Here is a 24,083-nt window from a genome sequence, read left to right as displayed (position 1 = left end):
TATGCGATGAAGGAAGACCAGGTTGATAATCCCTTGCTTCTCCCGTTCAGGTAAGTTTTGGAAAGCTTTGGTGTTTATTCCTGGAACACAGAAAATCATCTCGCGAAAACAGAAGAGGCCACACATGACATTCCTGACATTTTTACTACAGAAATGAAGGAGGAAAAGAGGGAGAATCCCCATGAACAAACATTTTTGAGGGGTGTCTAATAATTTTGACTTTCATTTTTAGGGCATCAAAAGTGACACACTGTCAAAGGAACCTAATTTTCTTTTTTTGACTTTATCAAAATTATCTCTGTTCAATTTGAAGGAAATTGATAGGTGATGCTGAAGTGACCAGGTCACTAGTCACTTTAAAATATCTGAGCTGCATCTTCTAACTGTAAATTAAAAAGCAGCAAAAGTAAGGCATGACCTGATTTAAAATTTGCCTTTTGCAAGGTCAGCTTCAGAGGTGGAAAAAACCATCCAAAAAAACCCCTTTACAGTAACTTACAATGAGCAGAATGGAACTTTAGCTAGCCAGAGTAATCAGCATCAGGTTTAACATTGAAACCCCCAAACCATTTAAAACGATTATGAAAGCATTGCTTACTTCCCCCTAAACAGCTTTATCTGTAGCTCTCTGAGAACCAGCATTTTTTCCTGCCCATTCTCAAACACCATTTTAGGAATGCTAGTTGTGATGGTGGTGATGGATCCAGCATCTAGGGGCCTGACGGTGCACAGGCAGAGCTGTTTCTCCCCATCTGGGTATAGTGTCAGTGCCTCCTGTTAGGCAGACAGTACTGTCCTGTGGGCTCTGTCTGGCTGCCAATTGCACCACCCTCCTCAAACTCATAATAGTATCTTGAGCAATGTATGAAGTAATCTTACTTATCCTGACTTGTAGAATATCTCACCATTAGCCTAACAAACTGGATTCCTTACAGTGACTGTATTTGCCTTTTTAGGTGTGCATGTATATAAAGAAAAAATATATGGGAAATTATGTCATTTTTTTCATATGTTTTTAAATGTCTTTATAGTATATTTAAAATCATGTTTTAAAAGTTCTTGATTAGACAACTCTAGTTGCCTATTGGCAAAGAGCATTACTGCTTTAGCATTAGCATGCTCTGTGTCCCCAGTTACAGAAATGTTATTAAACATTGTACTACTGAACTATGACTTAAACTTCCTATTACAGGAAACCATAAAGTTGCAGTACATGAAAAGATCAAAAGCTAGGGTGAAAAAAATCATAATTATCCAAGAAGCTTATCCTCACCCAAGGAAACATTTTTATTAGTCTTTTCTCAGCCCCTACTAAAGTATCTTCTGTTCTTACCATGGTGTATAAATGTTCCATGAACTGACAACACTGGAGGCAGAAAAAGGGCACTGTGTAATCTTGGACCAACCTGCAGACATTTTTCCATATGAAGATATGAAATGAATGTAATGTTTTGGCCATGGTAGTGAAAACTTAACAGCAAGGCGTAGTTTTCATATGAAACTGTCTATATGAGGTGCCTGTTGCAGGAGTTTCAGCATAAACTGCACAAAAAACTGTGCTCTTTTTCATTATACTACACTCTTCTTAGAAGTGCACTTGGTTGGAGAATACAGATTGGAAAGCAAAAACATTTAATGTTTTATATACTTCTAAGAGAAGGAAAGGAAAAATAGGTCAAGCTAAAAAAAGGAAAATAAAAATGAATAATAATAAAAAATGTGGAAAATATAAATAGAGAAGACAGTAAGACTAATGATTAAGTGTCCCTTTTTCATAACAGCCTAAACGTGGTAAATGACATGCTGATAATTATTCTCATCCAATATTTTATTTATTAGATGTAGTAAGTGAATAATGGTATCATCATCATTGCAGCAGCACTGCAGGTGGCCCTTTTTGTGTTTTCCCTTTCCCTGGATTTTACGCATTGTCCTTCTTCACCAGCAGAAGGGCACATGGTAGAGGAAGTATAAGAAATGGTGGTGATGGGGTCATAGAACAAGCCTTGGCGCCTGATCAGAGGTTTCGGTTCAAGCAGTGTGTGTGAAGAAGTAAATCTGAAGGAAAAATTAAAGGTAACGCGTTCAGAACTGAACTTGCTGCACATAGAAATAAATGGGTTTTCATGTAAACTGTTATCCTGGCAGTAAAATAGCTATAAACATTGCTAATGTATAAGCAAGCTAGGTGAAAATACCCAACTACAAAATTATGGTATAAAAAAATCCTGTTTTTTTACTCACAAAACCAAGGCCATAGATGAAAACTAGTAAGTCCAACTTAATAGTTACCAGTTTTAACCATTCCCAGGGAGATTTAACTTCATAGCACTGTCCAAAAAAATGCTTAGAACAAAGATGTGAATGAAAGATCTACACAAACACAACTGCACTGCTTGCTCCTAATGTTTAATTTTACAGATTTTTCACTTAGAGTTGACTTGTCTAGAAATCTATCATTAGCAGAAAAAAAATGTTCTGTCTCAACAGGTCCAACAGAATTAGACCATGTAGCTGCTTTGATTAGATCTTAGGGCAGTTCATCTCTCTACCTTCCTCCTGCCCCACTCTAGAGTATTTGGAATAGGAATTGTTAACTTTATCTCCTTGATTTCATATGTTGCATATGAAATCCCGGTCTTACTGTGGTCCATGAGAGTTTTGCTGTTGATTTCAGGGAGCAAGGATTTCATTGCAGGTGTTATTTTCCTTGAATCTGTATTGTTTGTAGTTATGGGGCTTTGTTATAGACATGCATGAAGTGGAAAAAAAACATTGAATGAAGAGAAGACATTATTGCATGGCTATGGGTATACTAAATATAGCTAAGACAATGTCAAATTCTGCTTTCAGTAGCATTGATAGAAGGTGTAAAATCTCACTCCTAATGTCCATTATTTGGAATCTACACAACAACAATTTGAAGACAGAATATGCAGACACTATGCAAATAATAGATTTACAAAAAATAAACCAACACTATGCAAAAATTAAGTACTGCAATTCTGCATTATTAAAATGGCAATAAAATGCATTTTTAAGATACATACTGACATATATGGTATATGAAAAAAATGCAGAGCCAAGAAATTAATGATACTGTTGGAAATCGAATGCAGTTTTGAATTTATTTGCTGTTAAAGCACATAGAAATTCATATGTGAAATAAAAAAAGTAATCAGTATCTATCAGCTGTTAGAGGAAACATTTCTTATATTTGTATTTTGACAATATAGCAAGACTTTTATGAAAGTATATAAATTGTAGCAAACTATCTGGGCAGAATTTCATTAAATATACTCTTACATATTAGTCCAAAATAAATATTGAGCATTTACATAAAGTGTATTTAATGCTCTGTGAACACAAGTTTTAAACAGCTCTCTACTTGTGCAGCTTTCTTATCCTTAAGCTATACAGTAGGTAGTTCATTTATGATGGAAGAACATGATCATTTGTCCAACAAGGATGTATTTGTACATCTGTGCACTCCCTTTCAGGAGCAGCACAGAGCTAGAATTCATCTCACTCCTGGACTTACTTCCAGTAAATAAAAGGGTTGAGTAACCAACGCGTTGGCTAGACTTCCCTCCCTTCCTGTTCCCTGAGAGCCAGGTCTTTGCCCAGTCCACCCTTCCTTCCTGTCTTAAAAGTGCAATGACAGAAAGATTAAAAAAAAAGCTATATTGACCTTTTATCCCTGCTAAAGACACACACTGTAAATTCAGCGGAGAAAGTACGGCTTGAGGAGATTTAACAGGAATCACTTTGACTTTTTGCAGTGAGTGAAATTGCGTAGTTGGGATTTAGAGAACAGCATTGATAAATTTGTCACCGGACGTGCAGGAAGACCTGATTGAAACAACTTTTCACTTACAGTTAAACGTTGTGATCTCTTAAAAGATATTTAGGTCTATCTGGGGACAGACTTTTTAGTAGGGCCTGTAGCGATACGACAAGGGGTAATGGTTTTAAACTAAAAGAGGGTAGATTCAGGCTAGATATAAGGAAGAAATTTTTTATGATGATGGTGGTGAAACACTGGCACAGGTTGCCCAGAGAGTTGGTAGATGCCCCATCCCTGGAAACATTGAAGGTCAGGCTGGACGGGGCTCTGAGCAACCTGATCTAGTTGAAGATGTCCCTGCTCGTTGCAGGGAGGTTGGACTAGATGACCTTTAAAGGTCCCTTCCAATCCAAACTATTCTATGATTCTATGATTCTATTGTAGTCTTCCCCAGCAAACCCTTTTTCGCTGCATCTCATAACAACTGGTGTTATGCCAGCTTCAGAAAAACTTTTGGAAGACAATAGAGATGTGATTGAAATGCCCAAGCGTTCTGAGTTGGTGGTGAATAGTTTGCACTGACACTAGGTGATTCATGTCTTTTAAGTAAGTATTTATCTGAAGTATTACGCTTGAAGGCTTTGGTATAATTGACGCTGGGCTGCTGTAGTAATTCTTCATTAAAGGCCTCCTGTCACTGCTGCAAGCAGTGCCTTCATGCCATCTTCCACATCAACTTGTTTCATATTTCAGGTAATAAAATAAATTGGAAACACTGGATTGAAAGCTTTCCTAAAATAGTACTTTTATAGAAACTTTTATTTTTACAAGGGCAGTTGTTATAGCTTTCTAATGCTCCATGTTTAATTTTAGGCCATAATATCTGCACAGTAATACTTTATCCTCAAAGTGTCTCATTAACTTTAGACCACATCATCACTGTGAATTAGTGAAATTCTGAGGCTGAAAAACTGCAAAAGAGATCAGAGTTATTGATCTAAACTAACTGTCATCCACAAAAGTTCTCATTTAAGGCCTTAGTAATTTCTGGGAATTGTATGTAAGGTGCTCGGTCTCCCAGTTTTGCTCTTGTCTTAGTCACAGCTTGATCTTACACGAGACATTAAAGTGTTGCTGTTCCACAAGCACTGAAATGTGCTGGTTTAAATTTAAGCAGGTGGATAAACCTGCCAGGGTTAGTGACATAAGCATCGTACTTGACATGAAGTACGTACTTCAGCACTTCACTCCTGCTACTCAGCACTTTGCAGGATGAAGCCCTGCATGATCTTGAGGTCATCACAAATCTCCAGATCAGTAGTTTATTCCTATTTTAAATAGTTTTCTATTTTCTTAGAATGTACACAAATGGTGCAGCTGTGACCATTCAGTTGCAATACATATATAATCCTCTTGTATAATAGTGGGGGGTTTTTTCACCCTAGCTTTTGATCTTTTCATGTTTTGCAGCTTTATGGTTTCCTGTAATAGCAAGTTTAAGTCATAGTTCAGCAGTAACATATTCAGTAACATTTCTGTAATTGGTGACACAGTTTATACTGATAGAGCCGTAAACTTCTTTTCCAGTATGCCACTAGAGCTGTTTAATCAGGAACTTTTAAGGAATGATTTTAAACTATGTTTCACTTATTTGTGCGCACAAAGACACAGGAAACTGTAAATATTTTCCTATATATAAAAGAGAAGTCTAAGTTATCAGGTGTATCAGCCTAATAGTAAGGTGGATGCATCTGCACTTTCAGTTGGTTAAGATTATTGCAGAGCTTATGGGGTTTCTCAACGTATTCTGAGTTTCAGGAGGGGCTTCCAGCAGTCAGATGCAACCCATGAAGACAGTACCTCTGATTCATCACTTTTTCTTGCCTTATGATCTGCTCAAACTCAAACCAACATTGTGTAACAAATAAAATAAAATTTAAAAAAAAAACACCAAAAAACCCCCTTGAAGAACTAGATAGTTTTCTGGCACATTGTAAGATGTGATACACAATTTTAATGCATTTTAGTATCATCAATGGAAAGGCACTATCGCCATACAGCCCATTATTGTATTTCTGCTTATGTTTCAATGGGAAATGCAGAATATAAGTCACTGCTTGTATCATGGATCTCAAAAACGAGATGAAAACAAGAAAGAACATGTCTAACCACTGAATTAGTACTTTTTTTTAAGGAGGAGAGGAAACTTGAACACCAGTTGATTCATTGATTTGTTGTATTTTCCCCATAGGTAATAAGCTCAATGAGCTCACTTTCAGAATATTGTCTACCCTCTATCCTGCGCACTTTGTTTGACTGGTATAAAAGACAGAATGGCATAGAAGATGAATCTCATGAGTACAGACCAAGAACAAGCACTAAATCCAAAAGGTATGATTTTGAATATGCATATATACATTATTGATAGATTCTAAGGTGAAATGTCTAGCATTTCACCTGTCAGCTTTTATGAGGTTACAGTTGCTTGAAAGTTGTTCTTCTCTTTTTCTGCTTGTTCCTGGATCTCTTCTCTCAGCTTCTAGACAGATGGAGTAATTGTGTCTTTAAAATTATGCTCCTTATTGTTCAAACACTGTTCCTTAGTGCTCGTTTGGATGCTGTAATGTCATTTAAATAGTGGTTTGTATAAACTGTGCCTGTCGTCTTTACTCATGCAAGCAGGCAATAATTCTGTGACACTTGGAAGGATTTTTTTTATACAGCATTCTGCTTAGTCATAGTAATTTCACATACACCTATTCTCAGTCCAAAAAACTGTGAATCAGTCAAAGAGCTTTAGCAATAACATTGACTTCGTTCTTAAAAGAAACAAGCAAACAAAAATAAAGTCCCCAAAAGAAATATATTGATCTCTTCTGATATCAGTAGTTCTTCAGTGGCAAGGCAACAGATTGGTCTTGGTTTGTATTGAGGTCTGACGGTTTGATACAGGTGTATTCTTCAAACTTACAGTTTTTCTGAATACTTTTGTACTACATTTACACACTTCAGTGAAGCAGCAGGAGAATCAACACTGGCAGACCTGGTGTTTGGAAATGCGTAGGCAATTCTTCACATTAGGATTACATTATAATCCAGTGACTACTGAAGGAAATAGTTGCTGGAATGGAGGGGTAGGAGCTAGTTTTAGATTTCAAGGTAGACATGAATCCAAATCGGAATCTTCCAGACTCTTTATGTCAGTAGAAGTAGGCAATATGAAGGCATGATTCATCAGTTAGATGTCTGCTTTTGGATGAGATGAATCCTTGCCTTGAAGTGCCTCTTTCTCTCGACTTGTTACAGGACCACCTGCTCATAAAGAGGTGTCTTCAGGAACTCCACCCAAAATCTAGTTGGAAGTCAGCTTAGCAGTGAACCAAGGCCACTCTGTCAATTTATAATGTTACTGAAAGAACGTATAACCAGCCCTTTCTCCAGTTAATGCGAAACCAAGAAAACCAAAATGCGAATAATTTATTTCATCACTGATCAAGCAGAACTCTTAAATGCATGTTTTAATATAAGCACATAAGTACAACTGAAATCACTAAAGCTCTTAATGTTTATAAGAATTGTGCTGAATTTATGCAAAAATCTCACCGAAATCAGTGGTAACTGCTTCAAACGGACTGCAGAACTGTCCCTTTAACATTTAGTTTTACAAAAAGTATTGTATATTTCATGTTATCTTTTCAGTACACTTTGAAACTGTGATCAGGTGATTCAAATGGATATGTTTTGTATTTATATTGCAAGCTACTCACTTCAGACATTTATTCCTCTGTGTTGTTCTGCACAAGGAATGCATTCAAAAGTTTGAAAAGTGATGCCAAAGTTAAAAAAATAACACTGGAACAGTTTTTAAAAGAGAATGTAGTTTGGTTATGAATTCTCCATTGGTACTTTTAAGGCATTTTTTCAAAATCCGTCACAAGTCTAAATATGAATTTGATAGCACAAAATAATTTATTACATTTGCCTCCAAAGTGTAATTGAGAACTGTCTAAATGGTGCCTTCAGCAAGGAAACTGAAATGAAATCCATTTGTTAGAATACAGAATCCAAAAGTTTCCTTGTTTTTGTTTTGGTTTTTTTTTTTTCTTGAAAAAGCTTTGTGTTGATCTTAAACTGGAAAAAAAGAGGGAGGAAATGGAGAGTGACATTTTACACTTTCATTTGAAAGAAGGTGAAAGTAACAAGTTAGATTTGGTCTATTTATCTCAGATTTTAAAAGCATACCAGTGCATTACTTTCTGAAATGCTGGACTGCAGTTTAAAAAGTAGAACACAATCTCCTGTTATCTGTATTTCTGTATTTGAAGAAGGCATATAATATGAATTACAACATATCTCCTAAATATTATGTTTCCTGGTTTGATTTTGCAGTGATGAACAGCAGAGGGACTATTTAATGGAGAGAAGAGATCTGGCTATTGATTTTATTTTTTCTTTAGTATTAATAGAAGTTTTGAAACAGGTATGGAGTTCTTAAATTACCCATTAACTAATAACTGATGGAAATTATCAATACAAACGAATTTTAGGATTCTTTTTCTATTTCCATCTTTAAGAGTCTAATAAAAACATGAGATACATCCTGCATGCTTGTTCATTGCTGTCTTTCTTGCACGTGTAGGATACATAGTATTATGTGTTCATGCAGACTTCACTTTGCCAAGTCTTTGGAGCTAAAGTATTACCCTTCAACACAAAACAAACTTTAAATGGCTGGCTCATTTCAGCTGTTGTGTTAGCTAGATGCTATTTCAGCTGATACCATACTTCTGTATGGAAGATACTCATGAGTAATACTAGCACTATGGTATGCAGCTTGAAGTGTAATATATGTGTACTCGTTATGTTTTATTTTGTGTTTTCAGATTCCACTTCATCCTGTAATAGACAGTTTGGTACATGATGTTATTAACTTGGCTTTCAAGCACTTTAAGTACAAAGAAGGGTAAGGCTCTTTTTCCTACAAAAATTCTGTGGAAAAAAATAAATTACTTTATTTTTTAATAGTAGTGGTTTAAGCAGTATGCTTTCTCAGCCAAGAATTCTTTCTTGTCTCTTCCTAGGTACCTTGGTCCTAACACTGGAAATATGCACATTGTTGCGGATTTGTATGCAGAAGTAATAGGTGTTCTAGCTCAAGCAAAGTAAGCAAAATTGAATATCGTATTTCCCCCATAAATCTGAGAAGTTCTACTCGCTTAGCATGTGCATATTCTGATTTTCTCACTTTCTTAAATAATAGTGTAGGAATAAATCATTTCAGCTCGTTGGCCCTCTATTCATCCAGATGTTCTAGAGCATACAACTCTAGGGAAGCACAGGCTTTCTGCATCTAGTCTGCTGATACTGAGTAAATTCAACTGGACTACAGCAGCATTATTTTTCTTATCTCAGCAATGACGTCTGTGGAAAGCCCAAAGGGCTGAAGAGAACTATTTTAATTAATTTTTTTCTGTATGCTGTTTTTTCTCTAGCTGAGCAAACCTAAAAATGGCTATCCTCCAACGTAGCAACATTTTTAAGTCTCTCTGCAGTTATTTCAGTTCAGAACTTAATGCAGCTGCTTCTGAATCCTTCATCCTGCACTTCTTAGAGTGGATGACATAAACCACTTTGTGGATCTGGTCTTGAATTTTGAATCTGGAAGCAGACAGATTCAGAAACTCATGTACCCGATGTAACATTTCATCATACGCTTACACCACAAACTAAGGAGAGGGTGAAATTTACTGCCCCGACACAGTGTTCTCTGTCTCCTGACTTCTTGGTGTTGCTGAGAGTGACTCTGCTCTACAAAACCAATCAACTTAGCTTGATGTAGCCAAAACAGTTTGAGTTCCTGGAAATCATACAACTTTCACAGACTTCAGCTAAGGCCTTACCTGGGTTTCTAAATTGGCTGGGTCAAAGGCAAAAGGGGAAGTGACATCTGGATCCAAAGCTTCAAGTTGACTGTCAAAGGTAGAACATACCTGTTCTCCATAAATACTGCTTTTTTTCTCCAGTTCTGAAGGGCCTTGCTAAGATGTTACTACCACTAAAGGACTTCTTCTTGCCAACCTGTTTCTTTAAACTCTCCTGTGCTCTCCATCATAGGTGATAACAAAAGGTTGTTATGTGCTACAGCTGCCCATGAAAATGACATTCTTTTAATTTTGTCTCAAAAAGAACAGGAGGTCCTGTTGGATGATCATCCTATATGTTATGTTTATGGACAGTGTGTCTCAAAAGACACCTCCAGTAGATTTGTGGGGGAGATAAAAAATGGTCACAGACCCATCCATCCCAAGTTGTCGTAGTTAATGCTTAAGTGTTACTGTAATGGCTATTAGAAAAAACCTGAAGGGAGGAACAGCCTATCTGAGTATTTTCATAGTTATCATTTCAGCATTTTCTTTTGAAAATATTGCATGTACTTGCAAGAAAACTATCTTTCATCTTGGATTTTTGAAAAACATGTGAGGGGGTTATTCTAATGATATTCTTAGCTCTCATGCAAAAGAGGGGCATGGTAAGAAAATAATATGAAAGATGTGGTTATCTAAAGGGACTAAGGTCAGGCTGTACACTTTATTTTCTTTTCTGAGTTTATCAGAAGTGAAAGAAAACTGAACAAAAAGAAATCTATTCACATACTGACTGAAATTATGTTTTACAACCAAAGCTGAATCTTCTTTAGGTTTTTCCCCATTTATATAGCTTACAACACATTTCAAATATTAATGTGTACTTTTTTGTAACTAACCAATGTGAATTCACAGGTTTCCTGCTGTAAAGAAGAAATTTATGGCAGAGTTAAAAGAGTTACGGCATAAAGAACAAAGCCCATATATAGTTCAAAGCATTATCAGTCTTATAATGGGAATGAAATTCTTTCGCATTAAGATGTATCCTGTGGAGGACTTTGAAGCTTCTCTTCAGTTTATGCAGGTAAAATTCTTAAGTATATAACTATGGTTCCCAGACCTTTTAGAATGGGCTCCCCTTCATCTTTCCTGCAATACTCCAGGAGATTTTCCATGTGTCATTCTCACATAAATGTATGTGCAGCTACTTTCTGCTTGTTCTGAACCTCAGCGCTCCAGTCTCCAATCTCTGGAGTGTATCATTCCATACCGACTTTTCATCAGCTGTATATCCCTAGTCCGTACATCTCGCCCTCCAACAAAAAGAGCTTCTGTTCCGTAGACCCCAGACCTTCCACCCTGCCCCATGTCCCTGCCTAGCTATGTCTCTGTAGCTGCTCACTGCCTCCAAAGTGAATCTTCCACCATTGACATAGCGGCCAGAGAGGAGAGGAACTTCTGATGGAGAAGAACACAGAGGAAGAGACAAAGAATTGAGGCAAAAGCTGGATGGAATTTCCCTTGGATATGTTGTCTCCTTCCACCACACCTTCACTCCCCTTCCTGTAGGGTACATTCTGTACTATCCTGGTTTGAGAGCCACTAGTACAGAGCATAGTTTGACTCTCATGAATGCTTTAAATTAATAGATTACATCATTTTGTAAAAGGAAAGAAAATATTTTATGTTTAAACATTTTAAAAGTCCACATTCTTGTTGGTAATGTACAATGGGTCTGTTCCCATCAGCAGGTTTATTTAGCTTAACCTTTTTATTTCCCTGTTTTTTCTTGGGCTCACCCTCACAGCTACATGGTTTGTAGCCACTCATCCAGTAAAATACATGTTTTATATAAACCTCCGTGTAAAGATCAGCTTATTGATGGTGTCAGTGGAGTAAAAAATCAATGTTAGATGCCCACAAGTAAAGATTTGACATTGGAATGCAAATACACAGGCATATAGACACACAGAGCCATTTCTCTTAAGTCCTGAACAGGAAGCACATTCTACTTCAGTTTTTCAATGTGTTTTAAACCATATTTAACAACATATTTAAAACGTATTTAACAACACAGAAGCAGCTCATTTTTCTTCTTACCTTACACTTCATTATATGAACACATCTTAGTATGTGTTGACTTAATGTAAGTTATCCAGAGCTGGCAAGATATCAAAAGTAGTGTGTGTTCAGTGCACATGACTAATATGAGTCAATGACTTTGTGGCACAGCACTGCTGGGATCCAGTGTTCACTGCTATTGAAATCAGTGGTAAAGCTCCTGTATAGTAGAACTCAAAATTTGGATGCAGATGATCTCTGCCTTCCCTGACTATAGTATCTCAGCACGAAAATAATTCTTATATATACTACAATGCATCATAAGGTGCACTGTGTATGTAGGAAAGCCAGTTTTGCTCAGTTTGGTGAAATACAGTTTGATTCTTTGGGCGGTATCTCTGTTAGTTGAGTATCTACATGCAGTGCTTCAGCTACAAGCTCTTGTCACCAGCTCTGCTCTAGTAGAGAGCCACACTTTCAAAAGGTAAGCTCATCTCAGGAGCCAGCTCCAGAAGAGCCTCTCTGCCACCATGGAGCGCAGAAGCAGCTCAGGAAGGCTACTGCCTTTGCATAGGGGCCTTCAGCTGTGTAGCAGAAATGGTTGGAGTGACTGAAGCCATGTGGTGTAGAATCCTGATTGCAGCCAGGAAGAATCAGGCATGGTCTAAAGTGTAAACTGCTCTGCACGCATGTGCAGGAAAAAAGGTCAGTGGGGACCTTTCTTGTAAAGTGAGTGGTTGTTTGGGCCTTGGGCCCAGAGAGGAAGAAGTAACTGGAGCAACATGAGTTGTCATCCTCAGAGAAGTTGTACAGAAACGTGAGGGGATGCTTATCTCCCCTTCCTCACTTCCTAAGCAGCACAGCTGTGCTGTGCTCACTGCATGTTTAGGACAGAAGTGCATTTCTACTTCCTCTCTTAATCCCCAATTCCAGGCTGGAAATCGTGGTGGTTTGCACCACGGGTCTCATTCCTCACATAGCACAGTTCTATATTGACCCTTAATCTGCAGTGAATCCTAGCAGTGAAATTTATCCCCAAATATTTACGGTAAGATTGTTCTTACCTTGAGTATCTTAGCAGAGAAATACGTTCCTTTTCTGGCCTCTCGGAGCACTGTGCAAAGCAGTCCATGTGGGCTATTACTCCTGCTCCTGAAGGTATACACAGGGAAGGCATGAGGTCAGTCCCTGAATCCAACTCCCTTTCCATCCCCAAAACACCACTGGGCACAACTGGAATCAGTGGAGATTTTGTGGATTATCATGGTTAGAGTTAACAGATCCTTGATTTTGACTTATGTCCTGCTTTGTGCTTGCTGCAAAATGCAGATTTAGAAGTTAATAGACAAATGTTTTCTGTGGGATTTGCAAGATATAAAGTCACTGACACTTGAGGTGCATTCAGCAAACATTTAGAGGTCTTTATTCCAGCTGATACACAATTATGATTCTTGTTTTGTTTTGTTTTGTTTTGTTACAGGAATGTGCACATTATTTCCTTGAAGTTAAAGACAAAGATATCAAGCATGCACTGGCAGGACTGTTTGTTGAAATTCTTGTCCCCGTAGCTGCTGTGAGTTTATTTTTCAGGTTATTTACATAATTTCTTCAAATTGGATAAAACAACTTGTGAAATGGTGGTTTATTAACATGAAATTTTCTTTCAGGCTGTTAAAAATGAAGTGAATGTCCCCTGTCTGAGGAACTTCGTTGAAAGCCTGTATGATACAACACTTGAACTTTCCTCACGAAAGAAGCACTCATTGGTTAGTAACCCTAAGAAGCAGAGGCTAAAATTCTTTGTCAGAAATATCTCTGAGCAAGACTCTTGGGAAATTGCAAAACTTTTTTCTGTGTTTGGCTTTATAACCAATACATTTCTATTTGCAGGGAAGATTATTGTATTTGCAGAAAATAACCGTATTTATTTTATTCAGAATATGATGTAAATCAGTCTGAATCAAACAGATGTTTTCTGCTTCTGGTTCTGTGATTATTAAATGGTTAGGCTTTCTCATACTTGTTATGTGTAAACATTAGGAGGAGAGGAGAAAGAATAGAGTTCACTTCTTGTCAAGCGAGAACAAATGAGGCATGTGGGAACAACTCTTTCACAGGGCTTAAATAATACATTGTAGGAACGAAAAAATGTATAACACATGCCCTTTTAAATCCGTAACTTGGCTACTGTGCAGCTCCCTATTTCATTTTTTTCTTGTGAGATGAACAGTGGCACTGCAGTGTATTTTTGGAAGCATGAGTTGATCTGAATTAAATGAGGATCTGAGTCAGTTTGATGCTGGCCGCCTTAAGCAGTCTGTCTCTCCAACTGGGTCAGTGTACGTCAGCAATGCGGCGTTAGCTAATCCGTTTTGAAGTCCTGGACCTTCTAAGTAAAGAAAGTTGTCGTTTGTCCTCCCTCGTTCTATGGGAAAGTCAAAAAGACTTCCCTGTTCCCAGCGCTCTCGGCAAATGGTCACTAGTGTTAGTGAATCTGCTGGGAGGACTGCAGGAGCGTGCTTGAGCTCTCTGCTGCTGTTACACCAGTCCCAGGGGAGAGTCAGAACATCTCCTGGGGTGCAGTCCTGATCCTGTTTGAATTAGTGGGAGTCTTGAGATGGATTTCTGATTTCACTCTGCTTATGTTTGCGTGGCTCTATTCCACTCTGCCGAGTTTATAAAACATTGTTGAAACTGCAGCAGGGTAAGAGCTTTGCTGTACAGTTTTTACACTAAATAGAACTTCCCCAAACTGGTGGCCGTACTTGCCAAAGTCAATACTACGTGCTTGAGAAAGGATTGCACAGCTGGGGCTTTGCGTTTGATTGCCTGTCTACACATACCACACTGGAGGCTACATAGTTAAAAGTGACAAAATAGAATAGATTCTTGTGAGGGTGTGATTAGAAATACAAACATTGCGAGGAGGAGGAGGAGGAGGAGGAGGAGGGGAAAGGCAAACAGTTGGCAGAAATAACTGCAGTGCATATTTCCAGGCTTCCAGGAAGAAAACGCACTCTTTAGAGGCTGAAGAGGACCTTCCTTTCCCAAGATCAGTGTTTTGTGAATCGGTGCACTCACTGTACTGGCAGGATAGGGGCATTCGTGTTGCCTCATTTTCTATCTAAAAGTATCCCGCATGAGCTAGTCATTGAGGTTCTCTTGATAGTGAATGGAGAGACTTATGAAACTCTAGGAGATGGTTTGTATCTTCCCTCCTAAGGCTCTTCCTTAGGATGGGTTGTAACACTCTTGGGATGTTACTAAACTCTGTGATCCTGTCAAGTACTTGACTCTTATAGTCATAATGTTAATATGGTAAGAAAGTCTTGCATGAGAACTTGCATGATAACTTCCTTCAGTTATCCTCTTCCATATGTATTTTGGACATGAAGATTACAAAAATAAAAATTAATGTACATTTGCCATTTGCTCAAGAAACTAGGTCTAACCTAGCTATAGACAATTTATGTTATATATTACAGGAACAGAAGTTGGGGTTTATGGTGTATTTATACTTTGAGCTGTGACTGAAGTTAGAATTTTAGGGTTAATTTTGAGAATCATTAGTCTTTAAGATAAAGTTACCTTATTTTTGACTAATAACTATGAAGTCCTGACTGGATATATTAACATGACAACTGAAACAGAAAAGTCTTGCTGAAATAGCAAAGTCATTTTCAAAATTAATAGGTGCATTTTAGCTTATATTTTTTAGTGTAACATTTACAAGTGGAGTGTCAAAGTAAGTGTTGACAAAAAGACCAGGTTCCAGTATTTGAACTTCTATGTTCTGCCTTGCTTCTTTTTATTTTTCACTTTGCAAGATGTAACTACCAGCAGATCCAGGCATTGCCTGTTTTTTAAACACAATTCTTTAGGGTGTTTGACATGTCTCTCAGTAAATATTGTGACTGCAGATTTTGAGGAGTAATAGGCATCTGAGCATTCACAAGTCCCAACAATCTCTGTGGGTCCTGCTGTTATTATAATAAAGTTTAGATATTCCCATGCTATCATTTCTCAGTCAACTGACTGTGAGTCTGTAAAATTGTGACCCATCTTTGGGTTTATTATACTGCTATAAGCAGGTTTTTGGTTGGTTTTAGTTCATCCATAAAACATATCTGTAACAGCTTTGGAGAAAGGTTCCTTTTACATTGTACTACTTAACAATGTGTTTATGTTGGCTAACATGTACTGCACAAAATGGAGGAGTAAGAGCTTTAAGTTTACAGTAGCTCTATTAAGTTACTTTTATGATGTGTAGACATGCAAATAATATGGTATCGACATCCATTTCCTGTTTAGGCTTTGTACCCTTTGGTAACGTGCCTGCTTTGTGTCAGTCAGAAGCAGTTCTTTTTAAACAGATGGCATATTTTCCTCAACAACTGCCTATCCAATCTCAAGGTTAGTATCTTCTGGATTTAATATTGTATTAAAACTTCAGTATGCCCTATTGACCTGTTGCAAATCTGTTTTATTTAAATGTGCTGGATTATTGCTATTATCTGATTCCATACATAATTTTATTCCTGACAGTACAAATTCTTTAGCTGTGCAGATTTTTTCAGTAACAAAAAAGTATTCTTGTGCCTAGTTTGAATTTCTTCTGTTTCTGTAACTCAAACCAAGCCTGAGTCAAACAGCTGTGAAACAGGCAAGATTGTTGATGAAAGTTATTAGCTTGAGTGACATACCAAAACTGACCCACTATTAAGTTGCTTTTTTTCACAAAGGCATTCTCAAACAAAGCACTTGCTATTACTTTATCAGAATGGAACTAGTTGCAGGACACTGATTCCATGGCCTGTTTCACTCTGTTAAGTTGCATTAAAAAAACCTAAACTATTTTAAGTTGTTTCCTTCACATATCCGTTCTTACTCCTTTACCATTTGTTAGATTTTTGAAGTTTAAAACTAACTGTCCACTGCAATCTGCTGTGGTTCCTGGCCAGCACATACTGTTCAATATACATATGCTAGTCATCGTTACAACTCCTCCCTGTTTCTTTTACTTGCGCAATAACTCACGTCCCGTTCCACACTTCAAGTGCATCCATATGAAAGGATGGTCCTGTGCCTACCTGAAAAGGCCAAATTAAGAAGCACAGTGAAGTGGTTAGCTCAAATGAAGGGCCTCTGAACTGCTTGATGAACCAGTGGTTAGGAGGCTTCTGCAAACGGCACAGGTAGAACATGCAACCATTTTCTCAGCTCAGCGGCAAACTGAGGAGGGAATCTCTGTTCTCCAAAGGCTGAATTCCCAAGCTTGTCAACAAGGTATATATTACATCCTTTATTGTTGTTGCTTTCTTCCTGTACTTTGCCTCTGTCTTAATGAAACCATTTGTATTGACTCTCTTCATATGGATCCTACTATTAGAATAGCTCTTCAAAATATTCATAGTCTGTCTGAAGATTTCTTTCCACCTGTGTCTGAATTATTTACTTCTGCTGAAGATGTGTTAGAACCTTATTTGCAAAGAGATTCAGAAAATAAACATGTTGTTATTGCAACTAATTTTACGGGTTTTTATGAGGTTATACCAGCTTTAGAAAAGGCAGCTATAGCTGTAAGATCTCTGAGGAGCCAGCTGGGAATACAGATTTTTCTGAAAATTAGGGAGATCCTGACAAATTATTTTAAACCATTAGAGAAAATATAAGTAAAGTTGCTCCTACCTTACCAATTGAAAATCAAATTGGAATTCACCTTGCCACCTATAATTCATTGACGTACACTTTGATTCATGGGGCTCATAGATTAATGTGGTGGCACATTCAATCTTTAATTTGGGGAGAAAGTAAGGTAGCTGAATATGTAGCTAAATTAAGAACGTGGTGGGCCACTCCTTCTCAGTACAGAGGAAGAGATGCCCCAACCATTGAAGCAATCACTTCATCAGTCAGAGTGGCACCTCAAAGCCCAAACCAAACTCATGCAGCTGGAAGAAGAGCTAGATCAACAGGGAGGAGAAATCCTTCCATTAGAAGGGGAGTTGTGCACACCAGGACACTATATGGGTCTCCACGATCTTGTGTGGGCTCCCGTGAACCACATAATGGATCAGGTTTCTCAAGAGTCTCCACACCCAATAGAGCACAATCTCCTTCCCAAAACCATTAAAGTCAAGCATACACTGGGAAAGCTAAAAGATTTATATTCTAATCATATTTCTGATTTTAATATAAACTGGCAAATCTCTGATCTTACAGAAACAAACTTTTCTCTTGAATTAATAAAGGAGACTCCTGCCAGGACATGGAAATATTTGACCCTGGCCAAATTCTGGCCAAAGGGTATTTCATACACTCCTGTTGAAAGCGGAGTTAATGAGTTATCCTGGTTTTGAAATGAAACGTTTATTGTTAACTAAACTTTATTTACAAAAAAATATTCAAGGCAGGAATTCTATATAGGAGAGAGTCAAAGCACTGTGTTTCATTTAGAGGCAAAATTTTTCAGTGGGAGCAACAGTTCCTTGTCTCCAAACCACATGGGACAAGGAGAAAGCTCCAGTACAATTTGAGCCAAGGTTGCAAAACTTACTTTACAAAGAATGGGTCAAACAATGCCTATCTCAAGAATGAATCCATGGGTACTAACACAATATCCCTTTGGCCTGAATGGGCCGGACCTAACACCATATTATTGGAAAACAGAAATGGAGGAATTAAAGAAAATGGGCCTCGCTCCTGGCAGTCCGGTTGCTCCTCGGCTAATTACAGAAGAAGAGGTAGAGGCACTGAAAAAGAAATTTCTAGAAAAGCAACAACAACGGGTAAAAGCCAGCAGAACTTATCAATCAAGAAACAGAGCAGATCCTGTCAGAGCTGTCGCCAACTGCTCCCGTGTGCAAAAGGCCCACATTGACTTTGACAAATTCTTCGGCACCAACAGCAAGTTGGGCACTGCCAGCAGTGGTAAAGGAACCACATCCAATGCCAATACCTCCTGTTGGGAAAGTGAGGAGGATGTCAGATATATTAGGCCAAATACTCCTTGTCCTAATAGGATTACTGACTGGGTTTTTCTTGTTGACAAAAATCCTCGAAATACTAAAGAGGGTCAGTTGGTGATGGACTTCTCTCAGTTTTCCAGAGGGAGACACACTATGTGCTTTCCAAATTCGGGGCACCCAGCCACCATGCACTTGCACAGACCTTGCCCATGGACATGCCCATGATTTCCCTGGATGTTTCTCAGGCTTTTTATCATCTTCCTCTCAATCCTGCTTCTGCTATGCAGCTTGTTGTTTCTGACGAAAAACTGCTTACTGTTTTCAGAAAACCCCAATGGTATCGGTCTCAGCCCCTTTCTCCTCCGTCTCTTCTCAACTGCCCTCACAGCTGGACTGTCTTGTCACTAGAATATTTGGACTTTTGCTTATAGGGATGACTTCCTCCTTTGCCACACAAACTCTCATTACCTTAACTCAGTTAGCCAGTGTCTGCTGTTTTCTTGAAAGCTTTGGAATAAGAATAAATTTTGATAAACATACTGCATCACCTGTTGAAGAAATCAAATTCTTAGGACTCAAATTTACAAGGACTGACATGACGATACCTGATGAAAAATGGATTGAAAGTAAACAGGTTATTAAACAAATTGATTGTAACCAATGTTATGATGTTAAAATGCTGCAAAGATTAATAGGCTGTGTAAACTTTGGCATTCCTTTTACTACTTATTCTAATCATGTGCTACAACCATTGCATGCTGCTGTAATAAACAAAAAGGATTTTCCATTTTCTGTTCCATATAAAGGCTTATTGTATAAAATGTGTTGGCAAGGAGTTAAATGGAAATTGCAACCCAAGGACAGTGTTTCTATTCCTAAGCTTGTGACAGATGCCATACGGGAAGTTGGACCCATATCCCATATCATCGGTGGGTTGTCTTCCTTCCATTTTGCAGGACCTAGACCAATACACATTCAAGAATTATCGATGGCGTTGGTTGCAGTTTCTTTGATCAAACCGTGGTCTTTGATCTGTGACTCAACATTCGTCTGCAGACAAAAGTTCAGCTCTTTGCCCTGGAGATTTGCACTGTGAGCCAGGCAGATCTTATCTCGGGTCAAAGTGTACTGGACTCCTTCAAAGTTTAACCCAACGGATGGCCTAACACATGGGAGAACATCTAATTGGACTGCATATACTTGCACCCTCCTCAGAAAGCCCTTAAAGCTGCCACAGAAACAAAAAAACACATACGACCAAAGAGACCCAAAGACAATCTTGTACTAGTTCAAAAGTTTCTAAAATAACACCAATCCAGACAGATAATCCACTTCAGTCCCGCTGATCCCAGATGCCATGTTAATTAGGCCAGCCTAAGCATCCACAGATTTTTGTCCTTTCACTTCTGAATATCATTTATTTATCTTCTGTGTTCTTCATACCAGGTCTCCACCATAGGGCAACAGCTTTTGAATTGACAGAATCAACTGAAGATGAGATTTTCTTTTCAAAGTCAAATTGAGGTGGTTTTCAAATAGAGATTTTAAATTGTAACATGTATCTAATGCAACTAACTTGGGTTTTTCGACAACTTAAGTAATACCAGGAGAGGTAGGTCAGATGCATAAGTGTCCTACAGCTACAGGAATGGGGTACTGTGCAGCTGTGAGACTGTATTTTCTCTGAACCTTGACATCCATGAAGTGCAGAACTTCCTTTCCTTTCTGATTTGTGCCTGAAGTTTATTCTTACATTATACATTTGTCTAGAATAAGGACCCAAAAATGGCTCGAGTTGCACTGGAATCTCTGTACAGACTACTGTGGGTTTACATGATTAGAATTAAATGTGAAAGCAACACGGCTACCCAAAGGTAAGATGTTGTATTTGTAATGATAATCAGGCCTTGTAGAGTGGATATTGCCAGTGAAGAGCTTTTATAGTTCTCCTGAATTCCTTTGAATTGAACCTATTCCTGTTGTGAAATAAAAACTCAACTGTACACAATAAAATATTCCCTTTTGTGGCACCATCAGTTATTCTCCCACCTATTAAAATTACTGTATAAAGTGTTTCTGCTTTTGGAAGAACTAGAAATCACTCTTTCCCTGGTTATAGTTAGAAATATTTTTGTAGTGGCATGTCATTGACTGGTTTATTGTTACTTGTAATGTAGTAATGAAATAAAATAATTACATTGAATTTGTAGCAAAGGATCAGAACAAGATACCCCATTACATTTTCATTTCAAAGGAAATACATTCTAGTGTCTCTAAATAGAGGAGGATTTCCAACTTACATTTCATGGTAAGTGAAGGTCTGCAAGGTCCAGAAATGTCTAATGCTTTTCTTCCTTCTTTTACAGTCGGCTTATTACTATTGTCACAACACTTTTCCCAAAAGGGTCCCGTGGTGTTGTGCCAAGAGATATGCCTCTAAACATCTTTGTGAAGATAATACAGTTTATTGCACAGGTATGGGAGAACCATGCATATGTCTTTCCAATTAATGAATAACTTGTTTTCCCAAAAACAAATTAACAAAGAAGTAAACTTCGATTGTCTGGACTTTTTGCAACCCCATTGTCAGTATCTTTTCATCTAGGCAATGATACAATTCTAGATTGAGCTGGGGCAGACTTCTTTTGAACAACAGGTTTTGATTAATTTAATTCCACTGAAAATGGATAAAAATGTTTTCACTTCAACTCAAATGTATTTTTTGTCAGTTTTTGGAATTGCCAGCAAGTCAGAAAATGCATTTGTTTACAGGCTCTGACTGTCAATAAAGATCAAAATAATAAGCCATATTTTGTCCTGATACTGAATCATTCCTACTATATAGGACAATGAGTTGCATTGCTTTTAAAGCAATAAGTCAGAGGAAAACCAAGTTCAGCATGTAGCTGACACATTTAGTTTTCATCAGTACAAATGGGAATTGCTAAAACAAACTAACCTGCAGTGCTGGAAGTTTCATCTCTTTTATTACTTAAATTCAGAAAACATTCCCATTGAGCAAAGCACTTAGGCACGTGCTTAAAGCCTGTGAATAGGAATGAATTAAACAGATGCTTAAAATCTTCCCTGAACTGTGCCATCTGTGAACAAGCTCCTTTTATGTAAAATACTATGTTACTACCATAATTACCACAGTTTAAATGAAATAATTAAAAGCTTTATTACCAAAATGGATCATTTTCTATTTAAATGCTATAAATTTTTGAATTTGTCAACATACAGCAGTGTTGAAAGCTTAGATCTGATAATATGTTCTGCATACTTCTGAAAATGTTTTTCCGAACATTTAAATAAATCCTGATTAAACTGGTTTTCAGCATTCTGTTGCCTTAAAGAAAATAAGTAGCAGAAGTGAGCAGCTTCATGATTTGCAATATTTTTACTATTTTAGGAACGTTTAGATTTTGCAATGAAAGAAATTATCTTTGACTTCCTTTGTGTTGGAAAACCAGCGAAAGCTTTCAGTCTCAACCCTGAGGTACGATGTGCATCTCCATTTTTTTTAGTTAGTATGTATTGTATTGTGCTACATTTACTTTCTGGTTACATTCTAAGCATGCTTTCACCTTTCTCCAGTTTTCAGGCCAAATCTTGAACTTGATTTATTGCTAAAATACATCTGTGGACTTTGGTCTGTGAAATGTCACATTGTTTATGCCTACCTCGTATTTCCTCAGTGAGGAGTATCAAATGTGAAGTAGTGCAAATGTATAAAAGAAAAAGATAAATAAAACTATTGATCACAATCTCTCCTTGTCACTCTGCTGTTGTTATATGCAATGCCTTAAACTATTTTGATATAAAAATAAGTTTTTGTAACAATTTCAGTGTTTTTCAAAAGAGTTTTACTGAAAAAGAGTACATGATCCAAGAAGAATTGAAGTTGACAAAAAAGAAAAAACTCTAATATTAAAGTTTTACTGCTCTGACCGGTAAAGCTCCAGTAGTGTTAGTGTCATGAGTCAGCTTCCTAGTGCTTTCCCTAGACAAAACAATCAGAAATTTGAAAAACGTAAAAAAAAATCAAAATAAAAATAAGTGGTAAAATAATGAAAAATTCTCTTGAAAATAATGTATTTGCTTATAATTTTGAAAACATTTTCATTTGAAAATTGAGAATGAACACATGAAAAATACAGAGCATTTGTGATCATCTCATAAAATATGTCTGTATTAATCTTGCAGTATTAAACAGTCATAGCTATTGACTAAGATGTTAAAATAGAATGAGTTACCCTACAAAAATTATATTTGATTTAAAAAAATTTTGGAAAAGTAGATTAAACTTTTTACTGTCAAAAGCAGGAGAAGCGAAAGGCAAGCTTTACCTTGAGCACAGCTTTCATCTTTCTTCAGCAGAGTAAAGAAAAATGAAACAGAATTCTTGAGCAGGCAGTCCCCACCACGTTCCGGGTCAGTCACCTGCAGTATTGACTGAGGAAGGTCCTGCAAAGGACGTTGTGTATTAGCATTGCATGAAGCTGAGCTTATAGGGAATGGACATTGTCCTTAGCTTCTTCATGAATCAACATCTGAAATTTTACTGTTTCACCACAATGTAAATCCGAAAACAGTGAAATAACAGGGCTACTTTTTGGCGTACATAGACTTTAGCATTCTAAAAAAAATACCCATCATCTATGTAAATGCACCTCTGGGAGACTGTCAGTAGGACAGCCTCTGAGTTTTTGGAATACATTGCTGGGAAATCAAAACATTCTGGTCTTTTATTAATTGTTGCAATGCAAAGCTTGCAAGTTTTCTGCTGGTGAATTCCCAGAAAGCATTCAGGTCACTTAGACTCATGTTCCTCATGTTTTCACATTGCAGTTTTGGCACTGAGCACCATTCCAGACTTTTCACTCCGTATGGTCAGCCCTGTGGCCTTTTGAGACAGTTATTGATCTTTTTTCGTAATGGACCACATGGGACATTTGTGTTTAACTGAAGGTCCAGTTCAGGTGCATTACTAAACACCAGGTCATATCCATGTGTTTTATCCTGAAGATAAAAAGATAATGTACTAATGAAAATAGTTAGAAATAAAGTTTTGAGAGGGGAGAGCACTGCTCACAGTGCAGATATGAATTGACTATTTCATGGGCATTTTTCGTAAAATACATCAAACTAGTAAATGTAGCGAAGAATATGGGTAGAATATGTTTATTTGATTATGTTACTCATTCATCTTCTGAATTTTACAGAGAATGAATATTGGTCTGAGAGCTTTCTTGGTAATTGCTGATAGCTTGCAGCAAAAAGACGGTGAACCTCCAATGCCAGTGACGGGAGCTGTCCTTCCCTCTGGAAACACTCTCAGAGTGAAGAAAACGTATTTGAGCAAAACTCTTACAGAGGAGGAAGCTAAAATGATAGGTCAGT

The 24,083-nt window shown here is 37.5% G+C and overlaps 1 protein-coding gene and 1 long non-coding RNA gene across 14 annotated transcripts in view; one reads left to right on the top strand and one right to left on the bottom strand.

Moving 5' to 3' along the window:
- LOC115353322 overlaps positions 1 to 23,118 on the bottom strand; it is a 43,961-nt gene extending 20,843 nt beyond the window's left edge. For both annotated transcript variants that reach the window (XR_003927544.2, XR_003927545.2), the window contains exons 1-2: positions 23,030 to 23,118; positions 12,777 to 12,864 (exon numbers count right to left, since the gene is read on the bottom strand). This is a non-coding gene — a long non-coding RNA (uncharacterized LOC115353322). The remainder of the gene's footprint in view (positions 1 to 12,776; positions 12,865 to 23,029) is intronic.
- FRY (FRY microtubule binding protein) overlaps positions 1 to 24,083 on the top strand; it is a 251,433-nt gene that overhangs the window by 127,582 nt on the left and 99,768 nt on the right. For all 12 annotated transcript variants that reach the window (XM_030042562.2, XM_030042563.2, XM_030042557.2 and 9 more), the window contains 12 exons: positions 6,039 to 6,178; positions 8,177 to 8,267; positions 8,671 to 8,750; positions 8,869 to 8,949; positions 10,567 to 10,735; positions 13,193 to 13,285; positions 13,380 to 13,478; positions 16,024 to 16,125; positions 20,451 to 20,554; positions 21,047 to 21,155; positions 22,093 to 22,179; positions 23,906 to 24,077. In XM_030042562.2, the coding sequence (XP_029898422.1) occupies positions 6,039 to 6,178; positions 8,177 to 8,267; positions 8,671 to 8,750; positions 8,869 to 8,949; positions 10,567 to 10,735; positions 13,193 to 13,285; positions 13,380 to 13,478; positions 16,024 to 16,125; positions 20,451 to 20,554; positions 21,047 to 21,155; positions 22,093 to 22,179; positions 23,906 to 24,077 (1,327 nt within the window). The remainder of the gene's footprint in view (positions 1 to 6,038; positions 6,179 to 8,176; positions 8,268 to 8,670; positions 8,751 to 8,868; positions 8,950 to 10,566; positions 10,736 to 13,192; positions 13,286 to 13,379; positions 13,479 to 16,023; positions 16,126 to 20,450; positions 20,555 to 21,046; positions 21,156 to 22,092; positions 22,180 to 23,905; positions 24,078 to 24,083) is intronic.

The sequence above is a fragment of the Aquila chrysaetos genome, chromosome 19, assembly GCF_900496995.4.
Source record: "Aquila chrysaetos chrysaetos chromosome 19, bAquChr1.4, whole genome shotgun sequence".
NCBI lineage: Eukaryota > Metazoa > Chordata > Aves > Accipitriformes > Accipitridae > Aquila > Aquila chrysaetos.
This window is presented reverse-complemented; position numbering and strand designations above follow the sequence as displayed.